This window comes from Oreochromis aureus, linkage group 3 (genome assembly GCF_013358895.1).
Source record: "Oreochromis aureus strain Israel breed Guangdong linkage group 3, ZZ_aureus, whole genome shotgun sequence".
Taxonomy (NCBI): Eukaryota; Metazoa; Chordata; class Actinopteri; order Cichliformes; family Cichlidae; genus Oreochromis; species Oreochromis aureus.
In genome coordinates, this window is record NC_052944.1 from 20,325,319 (window position 1) to 20,338,124 (window position 12,806).

At 40.8% G+C, this 12,806-nt stretch overlaps 1 protein-coding gene across 1 annotated transcript; it reads right to left on the reverse strand.

Moving 5' to 3' along the window:
• Positions 1-309: 309 nt before the first annotated feature.
• On the reverse strand, positions 310-9,050 carry LOC116310377 (carboxypeptidase Z). Its single transcript, XM_031727140.2, has 11 exons — positions 8,858-9,050; positions 8,369-8,398; positions 7,526-7,900; positions 4,399-4,626; positions 4,088-4,314; positions 3,665-3,829; positions 3,359-3,517; positions 2,365-2,500; positions 2,048-2,187; positions 1,811-1,910; positions 310-899 (listed from the first exon to the last, which is right to left on the reverse strand). The coding sequence occupies exons 1-11, from the start codon at positions 8,928-8,930 to the stop codon at positions 541-543; spliced, it is 1,992 nt and encodes a 663-aa protein (XP_031583000.2). The 5' UTR covers positions 8,931-9,050; the 3' UTR covers positions 310-540.
• Positions 9,051-12,806: the final 3,756 nt, after the last annotated feature.

A 12,806-nucleotide genomic window follows, 5' to 3' on the forward strand; every position in this document is an offset into this window, starting at 1 on the left:
TTTTTATAATCGCTTAAATAACAGATTATATCACAAACCAAATTCTTCCTTAGGCTCACTAATGAGAGAAATGAATGCAAAACTATTTACTCTCAATGACATGTCTATTTACGCCAATTTCACAAATTGCACACTGTGATGAGGAGTAACCAACTTCAGCCAGATGTTGGTATAGCTTGCCCCCTAGTGGCCATCAGAAACATTGTGTTTGGTAATTGTAAGTAGTCAGGGGTCAGGTCTAAATACCCCAATAATTCATGAAAAACATCCATAGTTCTGGTGAAATATGCTATAAAACTGCAGGTCAAATCTTTTAACGTGTTTTTTATTCAATCATGGCCATTAACTAAAGTTATGTTACTGTCCAGGCAAAAGCTTGTAAGGTGCTTACATTATAATTCAGGTTTGGGCTTCAGACCAGACACAGCACATAAAGGCAAAATTGTGAAGCGGGAGTAGCGTCAGTAAAAAGTAACACTTCCATGTTTTTCTGCTTAATGTAGAAAGACAGACTCATTTCTTGCTTCTCTTGTTAAAGCTCTAATAGTGCTTCAGCAGCCAGGTGGGGGCAGGTACTCCAGGCAAAGTAAAGTAATTCCACCACCAGGGCTTCTCTGCTCTCTCCTCTCGGTTCTGGCTCAAATCAGCCATCTGGGTGTAGCGCTGGTACTGGTTGTAAGGGTCAAACTTGTCGTAGGTGCCCATGGACGAGATGGCGTCGTCCTCTTCCTGTGCGTCAGAGTCCACAGGCGCTTTCTGCAACACAAAGTCCACCCGGCCTGCAGTCTTCATGCGAGAGGGCAGCTGGATTTTCTTCGTGGCTCTGGTGTAACCTCGCGCAGAGGCGGAGACTATGTGGATGCCAGGAGTGAGGAGGCGCCAGTAGTCTCCATTTTCAGCTGGGGCAGGGAGAGAAAGGCTGAGTGTTTGGGCTTATAATTGACATGAATACATAGTACATGAGTACGAATATATTTGTAGAGAAATATTCATTTTACACATCAAGATGTGTTTACACAACTTGTAGAAACCCTGTAATACAAACTGTGGGAGTAGGTGTTTGGTACACAAAGAACTGCAATGACCTTAAATAACTTTAGCTGAAGTAAGACATTTATTTGGTTTTCAGGTACTTCACTTCCAGAACCTAGACAGGATTTTTAAGACAGACACCAGCGACGATATTTGGCAATTTGAAAAAAAAAAAATCTTATATATCAGATATTTTTTTCCTTCCAAACACAAGAAAAAAAACTAAAATAAACAGATTACTCAGATAATATGACAAAAAAGTTGAAATTTGTCAATTATTTTCAAAGTTTTGTGCTGCTGTTATTGGCAACTTGATGCTGAATCTTGTTTTACTGTCACAACAAGGTGTGGATTACTCGTTTACATGCGATGCTTCTCAGATTCTTGGTTATTGAATTTGTGGCCAAACGCATTTTACCCTAAGGGAAGTTGTAGAGTGCCTTACTGTGCGACAGTAACACTCATAACATGGTTGAAGGGTGGTTGGAAGGTTGTGATCAGAATAAACAATGATGTTATTGAGCTTTGTTATGAGCTTAATATGGGTTTTATGAAAAACCTGACACAGGAAGTTGTACTTACTACAACCTCAAAATGCCTTTTTTTGCCATTATAGCTCATATCTTTTTAATATTTAAGATGCTACATGTCTGAATTACTGAATAACAATCATGTTGGCCATATAGAGCTTAAAAATTGACTAAGAGAGAAAACTAATGTCATAACTAAATGAACTTTTGTAAAGGCGTATGTTTTGTTAGCAGGTGATAGTTATTACCTGTTGTAATGTCGTGCTGTATCCCTCTGACAGATATCCTGGCACCTTTTATAGCATTTCCCTCGTCATCTTTTACAATCCCTTTGATGCCGCGATGGGCCTGAGAAACAACACCCAAGAAACTCATTTACAAATAGATCATTTCATTCATCGCACTTGAGATTCAGTATGCTATTGCTAACATGTGCTGAACTGCCAGGCCAACAAAAAACAGGATATCTGCTAAAAGAGTCTTACTGCCTCCATAAATGAGAGCAAAGATTCTTGGTTTTCATGCCAGGCAAAGGCCAGTTCCTCTTCAGGGGGAAATCTGTCACACCCCACATTCACAGTCACCTCAAAGCAGTTGGTGTGGAGATAGTTGAAGTCTTGCATTCCTGACCACAAAAAAACAAAAATCCTGCTTTATCCAGAAATCCTTGTAAACACACTCACGTGTTCATAATTGGTCTTACAGCACCCTCTAGTAGACTCAGCAGACAACAGCACTTTCCTTCCAGACTCAGAAATCTATTTAACTTCTCTGGATTTGTGTTTTCTCCCCCCCAACTCACCGCCTGCCAAGCTGGACCACTGAGCTCCATTAACGATCCCTTTCTGGCTGTGAGAACGAGACGATCCACAGCGTGCGTTTTCATTGGACATGGTTTCGTGGGCGTTTGCATAAGTTGCTGCGATAAATTTGAAAACCTGCAAAATGTAAAACTGGTTAACTGTTTCTCCCTTTGTTCAGATGAAAAAATAAACACTGATTTAAACCACATGTCCACAGGGTTTTATGAAAAGCAATCACTGAAAATATCTGGAAAAGAAAACCAGGGCGAAAAAAATAAATAAAAAAATCAGAATCTGCTGATCTTAATAATGTTTTGTCCTATTTTTTTGCCATCTGTTTTCTGTTGTTAGCGATGACTCATTGCTTCCTATCTTGCCTCAAAGAGCAGTAAACAGGCATGTCACTACGTTAAGTGTTTTATGGGAGCACACAGCAAATAATATTGAATACTACACCTTACTGTGATTTGCCAGTTGGGAGACACTAAGATGCAGTGAGAGGAGTCAAGGATGCCCAATTTGGGATGAGAAAGAGGGGAATATATACACTGAGAACTGGACCAAACATGCAATTAAATTAAGGTTAGGTTCACATCTAACACGTCCAACCCTTTATTGGAAACTTTCACCTGTTCTTATAACAGAAGAACTGTAATACGCTTAAGAAACATGCTCTTCATCTTGTAGTTTCTACTTGTTTAGCATTGGTTAAGTAATAAACTAAAGCCTAAGGGGTTCACTGGTGACCTGGTGGATGTTAAGAGATTAAAAAGGCAAATCAAATAACCAGAATGTCTGTGGTTACAGTCAACAGTCTATTCTTTTTCCAGCTTCCTCTAAACATACACTACATGTTCGCACCTGTACTGATGACAGTAATAAGTGAAGTCCTTTATATTTTCTGTTTTTTAGGGTTTGTTTAGGTTTCGCTTTGTTTTTTATTGTTACAAACTATTCTTCAACTCTATAAGTTTCCCAAAGAACCCTTTTTACCTTATCATCTGGGGTTGGGCAGAACATGTCGCCTCCCAGCGGGTGTTTGGACAGATCATAAGGGTAAGACACCACCAAGTCTCCACCGTGGAAGTTAGCGGAGAGCACAAACGGGATGGAGCGGACCCACTTCATGACAGCGTAGGTCTCCGGTGCAACCTGGATTTCAGCATTAACACTTCTTATTGCTCTAACTGATTAAGTCAGTTTATTCTAAAGAGGCACAGTTTGCAACAGCACAGCTCGTTATTCCGTAAAGTATGTGCAGTGTCATTCACTATATATGGATAAGGATTCATACTGTACCTTACCAAACCAGTAATAGTCTGGGATTGGGATGTGGTCGGTGCGGTAGCCCTTTAGTCTGCGTCTGCTGTAAACGATGGAGGTCAGGTCGGGGAAGTTTCTGTTCAGGTCGATGTTCTGGGCGTTATTTCGGCCGATGTTCAAAGAATCATATCTTTGATCCTCCTGAGGATTAAGTATTATTGCCTTAATAATATGTGTTTTAGATTGTAGCAGTATGAGTCATACAGAAATTGCTAATCCACTATAACAGACAACAATATATTCTGTAAAGTGAGCGTTTGGCTTTGTGCTCATAGGCATCAATTTACAGAGCTGATATTCTGCTTCACTGTAACAGGGGATCATGCATTACTAATTACTTAACTATTGACTCAAACTGCACATCAATATATTTACTGCATGTAACTGTAAATAGCTCACCTGCTCAAAATCGTAGTTATTGTCACTGACTCCAGAAACAGCCATCTCATACCCATCGGGGTTCATGGAGGGCAGAATGTGGATGCGGGTGGTGTTGATTAGAGTCTGGATTCGCTCGTTGCCGAGCAAATACTCTGAGCACAAGTGCTGAGCCAAGTAGATGAGTAGTTGGCGGCCAAGGACTTCATTTCCGTGCACGTTCCCAATATACTTTACCTCCGGCTCAACTGCAGAGAGCCACGTTTAAGTTTTACCTACATTTGTAAGAGAAAAGAAAGCAGACCTTATGAAGACTGAGGAGCCTGACTTACGTAGTTCGTGCTCTCCGGGATTGTTAGAGAACTCGATCACGAGCAGCTCTCTGCCCTCCATACTGCGACCTATGCTGTAGGTCCGGGCTATGCCGGAGCACTGCTCCTCGGTATTCTTTAAGACACTGATCAGGTCAGTGTTGGAATGATAGGTGAACTGCAAAGTGTCAGGGGAGTCCGCAGTGAGTAGAATATCCATGGCGTCAGCAGCTTCTTCTTCCTCCTGCCCTGTAGAGACAAACATAGTTACTGGAAATCTGCAAGCTGCTCTGCAAGCTGCTTTGCACCCCTTCACCACTCCAGCTCATCTTTTCAATCAATGCCAGGTCTGTTGCTCATCCCATAACCAGCTTTTCATGAATGCACACAGAAGAGCAGTAAGGTCCCAAAACAGACACACTTTAGGGGCTGTTAGGTGAATCTGGTTTAACAATGACTTGTTCTATCTCACGTATCTCAAATGGAAGTACTATCCTTATTTGTGTAACGTTTTCCAGGGTATAAATATTGCAGTTTACAACAGAAATCTAAAAGAGAAAAAGTTGATGTACTTCAAATCTATAATGAGTTAGAAGTGTTTATTTCAACTGCTCCCCCAATCCCCCCCAAAATCTGCACGAGTTTGCCCTCATTTTAGGATTCACACTTATTTCTGACACCAGCTGAGACCAGACCTAGAAAGGCTGTAAAACCTTTCATTACTGGTTCAAAAACATGATTTACGCTGTCTAAAACTGTATTATATGACAAGTTGAACATCTATGACTGCAACACAGAGCTGCTGGCTACATTATCAGCTACAGATGGTTTATATAAACACTCATGGAAATCACAGAGTAGCACGAGACAATCATATCACAAAAAATCACAGTACAAAGAAAAACAACCCAAGACCAACGGCATGTTTTATAAATATATTGATAATTGACACTACTGTATTGATAATGTATCTCAATAGAAAGTGGGAGATTATCATTAGAAAACTTTGTCTAACCCCGATACATAGTGTATGCTTGGCCAATATGGAAATTTTAAATTTTAAGACTGATGCAGATATTTAGTGATTTCAAAAACCATATCAATCAAATTGTTTTCTGTAAGACACACGAAACCCAAACAGATTTCCATCATGTTTGTTATCTGTAGTTATTTAAGAATCCTTACTGACAATGTAGTCTTCTTTCATGAATTCAATCTGAAGAAGATGCACCTCTCCAGGTCATTCATCTGTGGTGCTAAACCAAACCTCAAGTTTACATTGGACAAGTCATAGGGGGCAATCAAGGAGAGAGACGTGCTGGTTCTCAAGTCGACCCGATGATGCCTGCTGGCCTGAATGATGACTTCAGCTTAAAATGCTTTGTGTGAACATGTTTATATAAAATGTGAAAAAACTGAATGTTTATAATAAAACTTGCAACCAGGCTTACAATCACACTGTTCTGTTGGTAATTGCTGTTGGATTTTTAATAAGATAGATATCAGACCTGGAAGAGCACCACAGTATCATCTTCCGAACTGCTAGTATGACCTCCATGCAGGTCGCAAGGCTGAAATGTTAGCTTGTTTGTTGACACGGCAAAATAAATTAGTAAAGTTGAGGTTTACCAACTTGGCTTAAGTTTTGTACTAGCTCTACCTAATGCCTCTGCTCAGATCCGCCGGTTGTTGTTCACCTGCTTGCTGCATACATGCTACTACTGCACATTCACCTAATGTATATATTATATATATAATGTCCTCTGCCCCCCATTTTTGCACAAGTCGAGGAGCGTGTCAGGTTACATTTCACTGTGTGTTATACTTGTATAACTATGCATGTGACAAATAAAGAACCTTGAACCTTGAACCTTGTTGCATTTGAGCGCCCTCTGGTGGATAAATTATGTAACATCAACACTCATGTTGTGGTTGATTGTTTCTCTCATTTCAACTTTTTCACAGTTTTAATTCATCTGCCTTTATAAATACTGACATGAGCCAATATCGATCCCTAGTATACCACACCCGAATTATGTTTTTACATTTATGTAATGTTTCTAAATGGAAAGATTTAATGTTATCAGGGTTTTTGAAATGGCACATGAGCGCCACACGCGCACACACTGACTCAGTCTGCCTACAAACATGAAGTTTTATTGTACTGAGTGATAGAAGTAAAGTTAGCTTCACTTCTGCAAAATAAAGCGGTAAGACGATGTCAGGCAGCGGACCAAAGAACTGAGAGGCCCGTGAGGGGAGTCCAAGCTTAAGAATGTATTGTAGTATCTGCTACAGCTTGTAATGTCTGTTGTTTTATTATTTAAGATGATATAGTTATGTTTATAACGGTGCATTCAAGAGAACACTGTTCACGCAGGCCTTTAGTCGCCCTTGTGAATGTTGCTGTCCTAATATGATATGCAGCACAGTGAAAGAAGAACAGCTGGAGTTCTTATATTGATATCAGTCTAACATACTACCAGACCATGCTTCATGAAAGTTTTGCAAAACAGTTTAAAAAGCACTACCTGCCTACACTTCATGAAATGTACACATTCTACTGTCTATAAATGTTGAAATGACACAACTTAACTACTCAAATTGGTTCCATGTGTCTGTGCAGAAGCTGCTGCTGTTCACGCGCTCGTCTGGTTCACACATGGAGCTGCAAAGAGTGGTAGCACAATACATATTTGGGTCTGTTATTGTTTTTGTGTTTAGTTTTTTACTATAAAGACTTTTCAGCTATTTTGGGTAGATATGATTTAGCAATGTGTGCCTTTCTGTGGTTCACTGTGAGTTGTTTATAAAGCCACTGCCAATAAAAACACCAGAAGATAACCACAGAATAAAGCATTAGTGAGAGTTTATAGGGGAAGTAAGGCGTTCCAGTTAGGCTATATCTTAAAGTGAGCCACATAAGCATGTCTGCAAACCAGATGCCTTCAGAAAATGTGTTTAGGAGAAGGAGTGCACTGCTGAAACTTTCATGCCTGCTTTTTATTTTAGCTGCTCTTTTTTTTTCAGGTGGAAAAAAGAAGCTAATGTCAGTATTTAAAACATTTACAAGGATGTCATCAGCCACAGCCAAGACTAAGGTCACAAAGGTCAACAGTAATGACAGTATGCTGTGATTATATCTCACCTCTGAGGCCCTCCAGCGGGTCATAACATCCCTCTTGGTCACTGACAAAGAAGCGATCGCAGTCGAGGAAGTAGGGCCAGGCCATCTGTATCTTGTCAAAAGTGCGACTGCATCTTCTGCGCACGGCTTCACACGTGCTGCGGCACGGCTTCAGCACCTTCTCCTTCTCACAGCGTGGGGCCAACACCGAGCAGCCCAGCATGCGAATCTCCGGGTTACACTCTCCGCCCAGCAGAGATTCAGCCACGCTGATGAGGAGGTACTCAGCGCCAGCTTCAGCATCCTCACGAGTCTTGTGACCGAGGATGTTTGGGAACATGGTTTGAGCGTAGGACATGTCATCGCAGTAGGACAGCATTAGATCTGTGCATTTGGCTGAGTAGAAAAATTCCACAATGAAGACAGATCAGAGATCAGCTTAGAAAGTAACAGATCAAGACTTGTATCTCCATCTGTTGCAGCACTTAATCATGAGCTTCACTGTGCCGTCCTCAATCATCTAGTCCTAAATATTTCTATTATCTCTGGAAATTAGAATTTGAATATTTCATGCTGCCATCGATCATCTAAAAATACTCAATGATTTTATGGCTTTGGGGACAGATTCCACTAAAACTACACCCACTATCATTTATAATCTCCTCCTGTTTGTTGTGAAAAACAGTGCCGTTGCAGTCACTTGACATATTAAGGGGGGGAGAATGGGGACTTTGAGGCTTGATTTTGTCCAGTGTTAGAGGCACAAAAGACTGATTGGTTAGAAATTAGAAAGTATACAGAAAAGCAAGATAGCAAACAGCACATGCATGACACTTTTCTTGCTTTAAGCCCATGGGTACTTACGTTTTTCTTCTATTATTGGCTTGCACAGTCCTGCAAGACATACCAGCATCCCATTAGCTGACACTGAGTAGACACTAGATGGCAGGGTGGTTTTTGTAAATGCCACAGTGTGGCCTACAGAACACTGTGCTTGCTTCAACAACTCTCTATAAAGCCTGTCAGTGTACAGAGAATCATTAAGTCCCTCGAGGATCACATTTTCCAGGACTATAAATCGTATTCATTAAACTTGCTTCCATCTAAAACATTAACACCATCTGTCAGACTTTAGATCTGTCACTATCTAATTCAGCTCACTCATCCTGTAGCTTTAGGTTTTTTAAAAGTTACATACAAGAATTTTTCACAAGTCTAATCGCACAAAAATGAGCTTCTGAATCAAGAATAGTCCACAGCCTGCACGTGACGTCCTGTCCAGTTTTTGCGCGGCAGGTCCAGATGCGCACATCAGCATAAAGTTTGGTATCGCAAAAAGAGCAGAAAGTTTACCTCGAAAGTTCGGGTCGCATCGTGGAGGAGCACAAGACGCGAAAACCAACAACTGCAGCAGGATCAGCAGCATGATGCGCACTTTCCGACACTTATGTTCCGTTTCGATGTGGCACCTCACACACTGAGCCAGAGGGCGTGAGTGTGCGCGAGTGTCCCAAGTCTGCAAAACTTTCCTCCGAGCAACTCTGTGAGCGACTTTATTACAAGCATTACGGTTTCCTATCGAGTTACAGAGGAAATGGCTCTGAGGTAAAACGGGGATAAGTGCATGAAAAGATGGGCAAATTTTCGGTCACATATTGCTGCGTCTTCGTTTTTCAGTACAGCTGGTGGCTGTTTCACGGGCCTGCTGCTGGGTTTAACTCGAAACACAAAACTGGCTGTGTGTATTTAGACTAATAACCTCACATTTTCACTTCACATGAATCCTCATTCTGAAGAACAATAATTTATAGTTCGTGTCGGTGCTTCTTCTTGTTTTAAAAAATTACAACAGCATATTAAATGTCAGTGTGAGCTTGCTTGTAGTCATGAAGCCACAGATTATCATTTCATTCTGTATCCCCCTTCCTGTGGGAAGCTTTGTGCTACATTTAAACACACTGTTGTAGTTTTATTTGTCTGTTCTAAAAACTTAAAGCGGTCTAATCCACAAAAATCCCCCCAAACCAGTCACGTGCTCAGCATTAGACTGCAGAGAAAGAGAGTACAAGCAACTAATGCTGCTTTCAGTTTGTAAGTCACAGTCAGAACTTACATATAATAATAATAATAACGTATGTTGCAAGTACTTAGTACCAGAGTTGCTAGTTTTAGTGAAGTCTTTATGTGACCTGTGTTTTTATTTTTCCTGTATTGGTCATTTTGTGTATTGAAAGGTTCTAAAGGTTTCTCAGACTTTGTTTTTTGCCTCTCTCTTGCTGCTACTGCCCATCTGCCCATCATTAGCCCATCTGCTTCAAGGTTCAACATGTGCATTCAGAGATGCTCTTCTCCTGGTTACCAGAGTTATTGTTGCATTCCTATGAGCTCAAAGTAATCTGGCTATTCTCCTCTGACCTCTGAATCAACAAGGCATTTTAATCCAGAGACTGCTGCTTATTGGATATTTTCTCTTTTTCAGACCAGTCTCTGTAAACCCTAGAGATGGCTGTGTGTCAAAATTCAGCATATCAGCAGTTTCTGAAATACTCAGACAGTGTAACACCAACAGCCATGCTGCAATCAAAGTCACCCTTCCTCTTTATTCTGATATTCAGTTTGAACTTCAAACAATGTCCACATACCTAAATGCATCGAATTGCTGCCATGTGATTGGCTGATTGGACATTTGCATTAATGGGCAGGTGAAGTGTTGTACCTAACAAAGTGGCCAGTGAGTGTATATAACACACCTGATGTAGATGTACAGCTGGCAAATACTTGGAGTACTTGATATCTTTTGATCTATTCTTGCCTTCTCTCTTTGGTGTCAGTTTTGCTTTCCTTTGTTAAAAATTGCCTCCATTCGTATTTAATGTTTGCACTGATAGGACAACATGTTATTTCTAATTAAGCTTTTTAAGACTTTTTAAGAATATTTGTAAGCCTGAGTCCAACTCACAAGGTTGGTGCAACAAGTTGGCTGTGATTAAATAAACCTAGCAACCAAGAAACATTTACAATTTAAAATCCTCAAACTTGCTGCTATGATAGTGCAAAACCCGAGATTTAATTTGCTTCCAGTCAATCAAAGTGGATGCGTAGCAGCTTTTACGGTGATGTTCAGATGGCTTAATCACATAAAATACTGCAGAAATCTTAATCATTATTAGACAAAAAATATTAGTAGTAGTAAATACCATTTTCAAGGTGATCTGTTTTTCTTATTGAGCCAGTTTTAGAGTCCTTTCTTCTTCAAGCTGGGCAGAGTTGAATTTGCATAACCGGAAGCCTGGGTATTCATCATGCAGGCAGGTGGAGGGTGGTGTGGTGGTAAAGTAAAAATACTACTACATCCTTCAGCTAAACCAGGAATATTGATTAGATCCTTAACACATTCATGTATTATGCAAATTACTACATGCCCCAGAAACTGAATGGAAAAAGAGCCTCGTGGGAGACGTGACCCTCTACGGAAAACAGGCACAAACTTGTAAATTGTGATTTTGATCAAGTGTCTCTGTGGGAAACTGTGCTGGAGACAAAAAGGAGTGGATCTGTAGCAACGGACAAGTGTTTTAAAGTGTTTAGAACAGCTTTTAATGAACAACTATATATATGTGCATATATATATATATATATACATACAAATATATGTTCGTTCTCACTCCCAATGAAAATCTGAGCATCTTCAGCTCGGCCTCTTTCTGTCAGTGCCACTGCCTCCAAACCATACATAACAGCAGGTCTCACTACCATCTTGTAAACCTTCCCTTCCACTCTTGCTGTTATCCTTCTGTCACAAATCACCCCTGACACTCATCCCCACCCGCTTCACCCTGCCTGCACTCTTATCTTCACCTCTCTTGTGCGGTGTGGATGGTTCATGAGAACTCATCCACCTTCACTACCTCTGCTCCCTGCAGCTTCACTGTTACACCTGTGTCCCTCTTATTCCCACATGTGTATTCTGTCTTTCGTTCCTCTTCTCTTCAGAGCATACCTCCACCTCTCCAGGCTCTCCTCCATCTGTTCCCCACTCTCCCTACACACCACAAAGTCTTCTGCAAACATCATAGCCCACAGAGACTCCTGCCTGACCTTTGCAAACAAGAAGATGTTCAGAGCCGATCATCATTGATGTAGTCCCACTCCCACATTGAACCCATCTATCACTCCTGCTGCACACCTCAACCCTGTCTCACTGTCCTCATACATGTCCTGCACCACCTTCATACATGTCTCTGCCGCTCCTGACTTCCTCATGCAGCACCACAGTTCCTCTCGTGGCGCCCTCTCCTATGACCTTCTGACCTTCTGACCTTCTTCTTCCTTCTCCATCGACTCTTCTAGTTCAGTTTATCTTGGATTTTTTTCTTCCTTATTTTAATTACAAGGTTATCATTTTGTCTCCTTTATCAGCATATGTAGGTGGACTGAAGTGTGGAAGGAGGTTAAGGTATTTACCACTGATGCAGACAATGCTGCTATCTTTAAATCCTCCTCAGGCTGCTCTAGAGTGTGAGAGGAGTCATGTATTAATAGCCATGTAAAAAGCATATTTTCAAGAGAGGCCCGACAGTCTGCAAACTCGCTCAGTCGATTCCGTACTTTTAAACTCGAGCAGCTGTGACACATATTGTGCCATGCATACATTTTCCATTTGAGCAGTTTTAATTACCAGTTTCTCCTTTATCAGGTTCTGGTGATTGGGGTTAATTAAGAGGTGCAAAAATAGCCGAGCTCTGGCTTCTGCACGAGCCCGAGCTGCTTTTAGCGTTAACTGCTTGTGAATTCAGAGGTGCCGGTGGTTGAGCCACCAAAAATGGGAATTTCTCATTTTAATGTTGCCAGTAATTACTGCTGGTCTGTTTCCACGCATCAGATTAAAAGAGATTCATTACTGAGTTTGAATATATTAATTGACAAAGATGAACTCCTCTCTTTAATTATACTTGCCGATATTGCAAGAGAAGTTCTCCACGTGACACCAGAGTCATTTTTTATGTTGCATGCTATCTGCGCCACAATCAGGGCTGTGAGGCAGAAACAGGTGCAAACCGGAAAGCTTTTTATTATTCAGAGAATAACTTAGAACACTTCCCCGTGTAAGCCTTTTCAAATGCATCTGTTTCAACTTTATTTGTTTAAGATTGTAAAATCTGAAATTAATGAGTCCAAATTTAAATAAAAGACGTGCTATTTGTCTTTCAGTGTGCCGGCCTGTCGTGTCCATGGGCTGAATTCAATATAAAAGCTCGCAAATCAAATCTGGAAATGAAATATGATGTAATTAAAGGACATT

Bases quoted from the DNA above. Each gene is read 5' to 3' on its own strand.
- LOC116310377 (XM_031727140.2), bottom strand. From the start codon at position 8,930: ATGCTGCTGATCCTGCTGCAGTTGTTGGTTTTCGCGTCTTGTGCTCCT. The intron at 1,911-2,047 runs GTAAGACTCTTT...GTTGTTTCTCAG, and splicing joins TGCTCTCATTTATGGAGGCA to GCCCATCGCGGCATCAAAGG. The intron at 900-1,810 runs GTAATAACTATC...TCCCTGCCCCAG, and splicing joins ACAGCACGACATTACAACAG to CTGAAAATGGAGACTACTGG.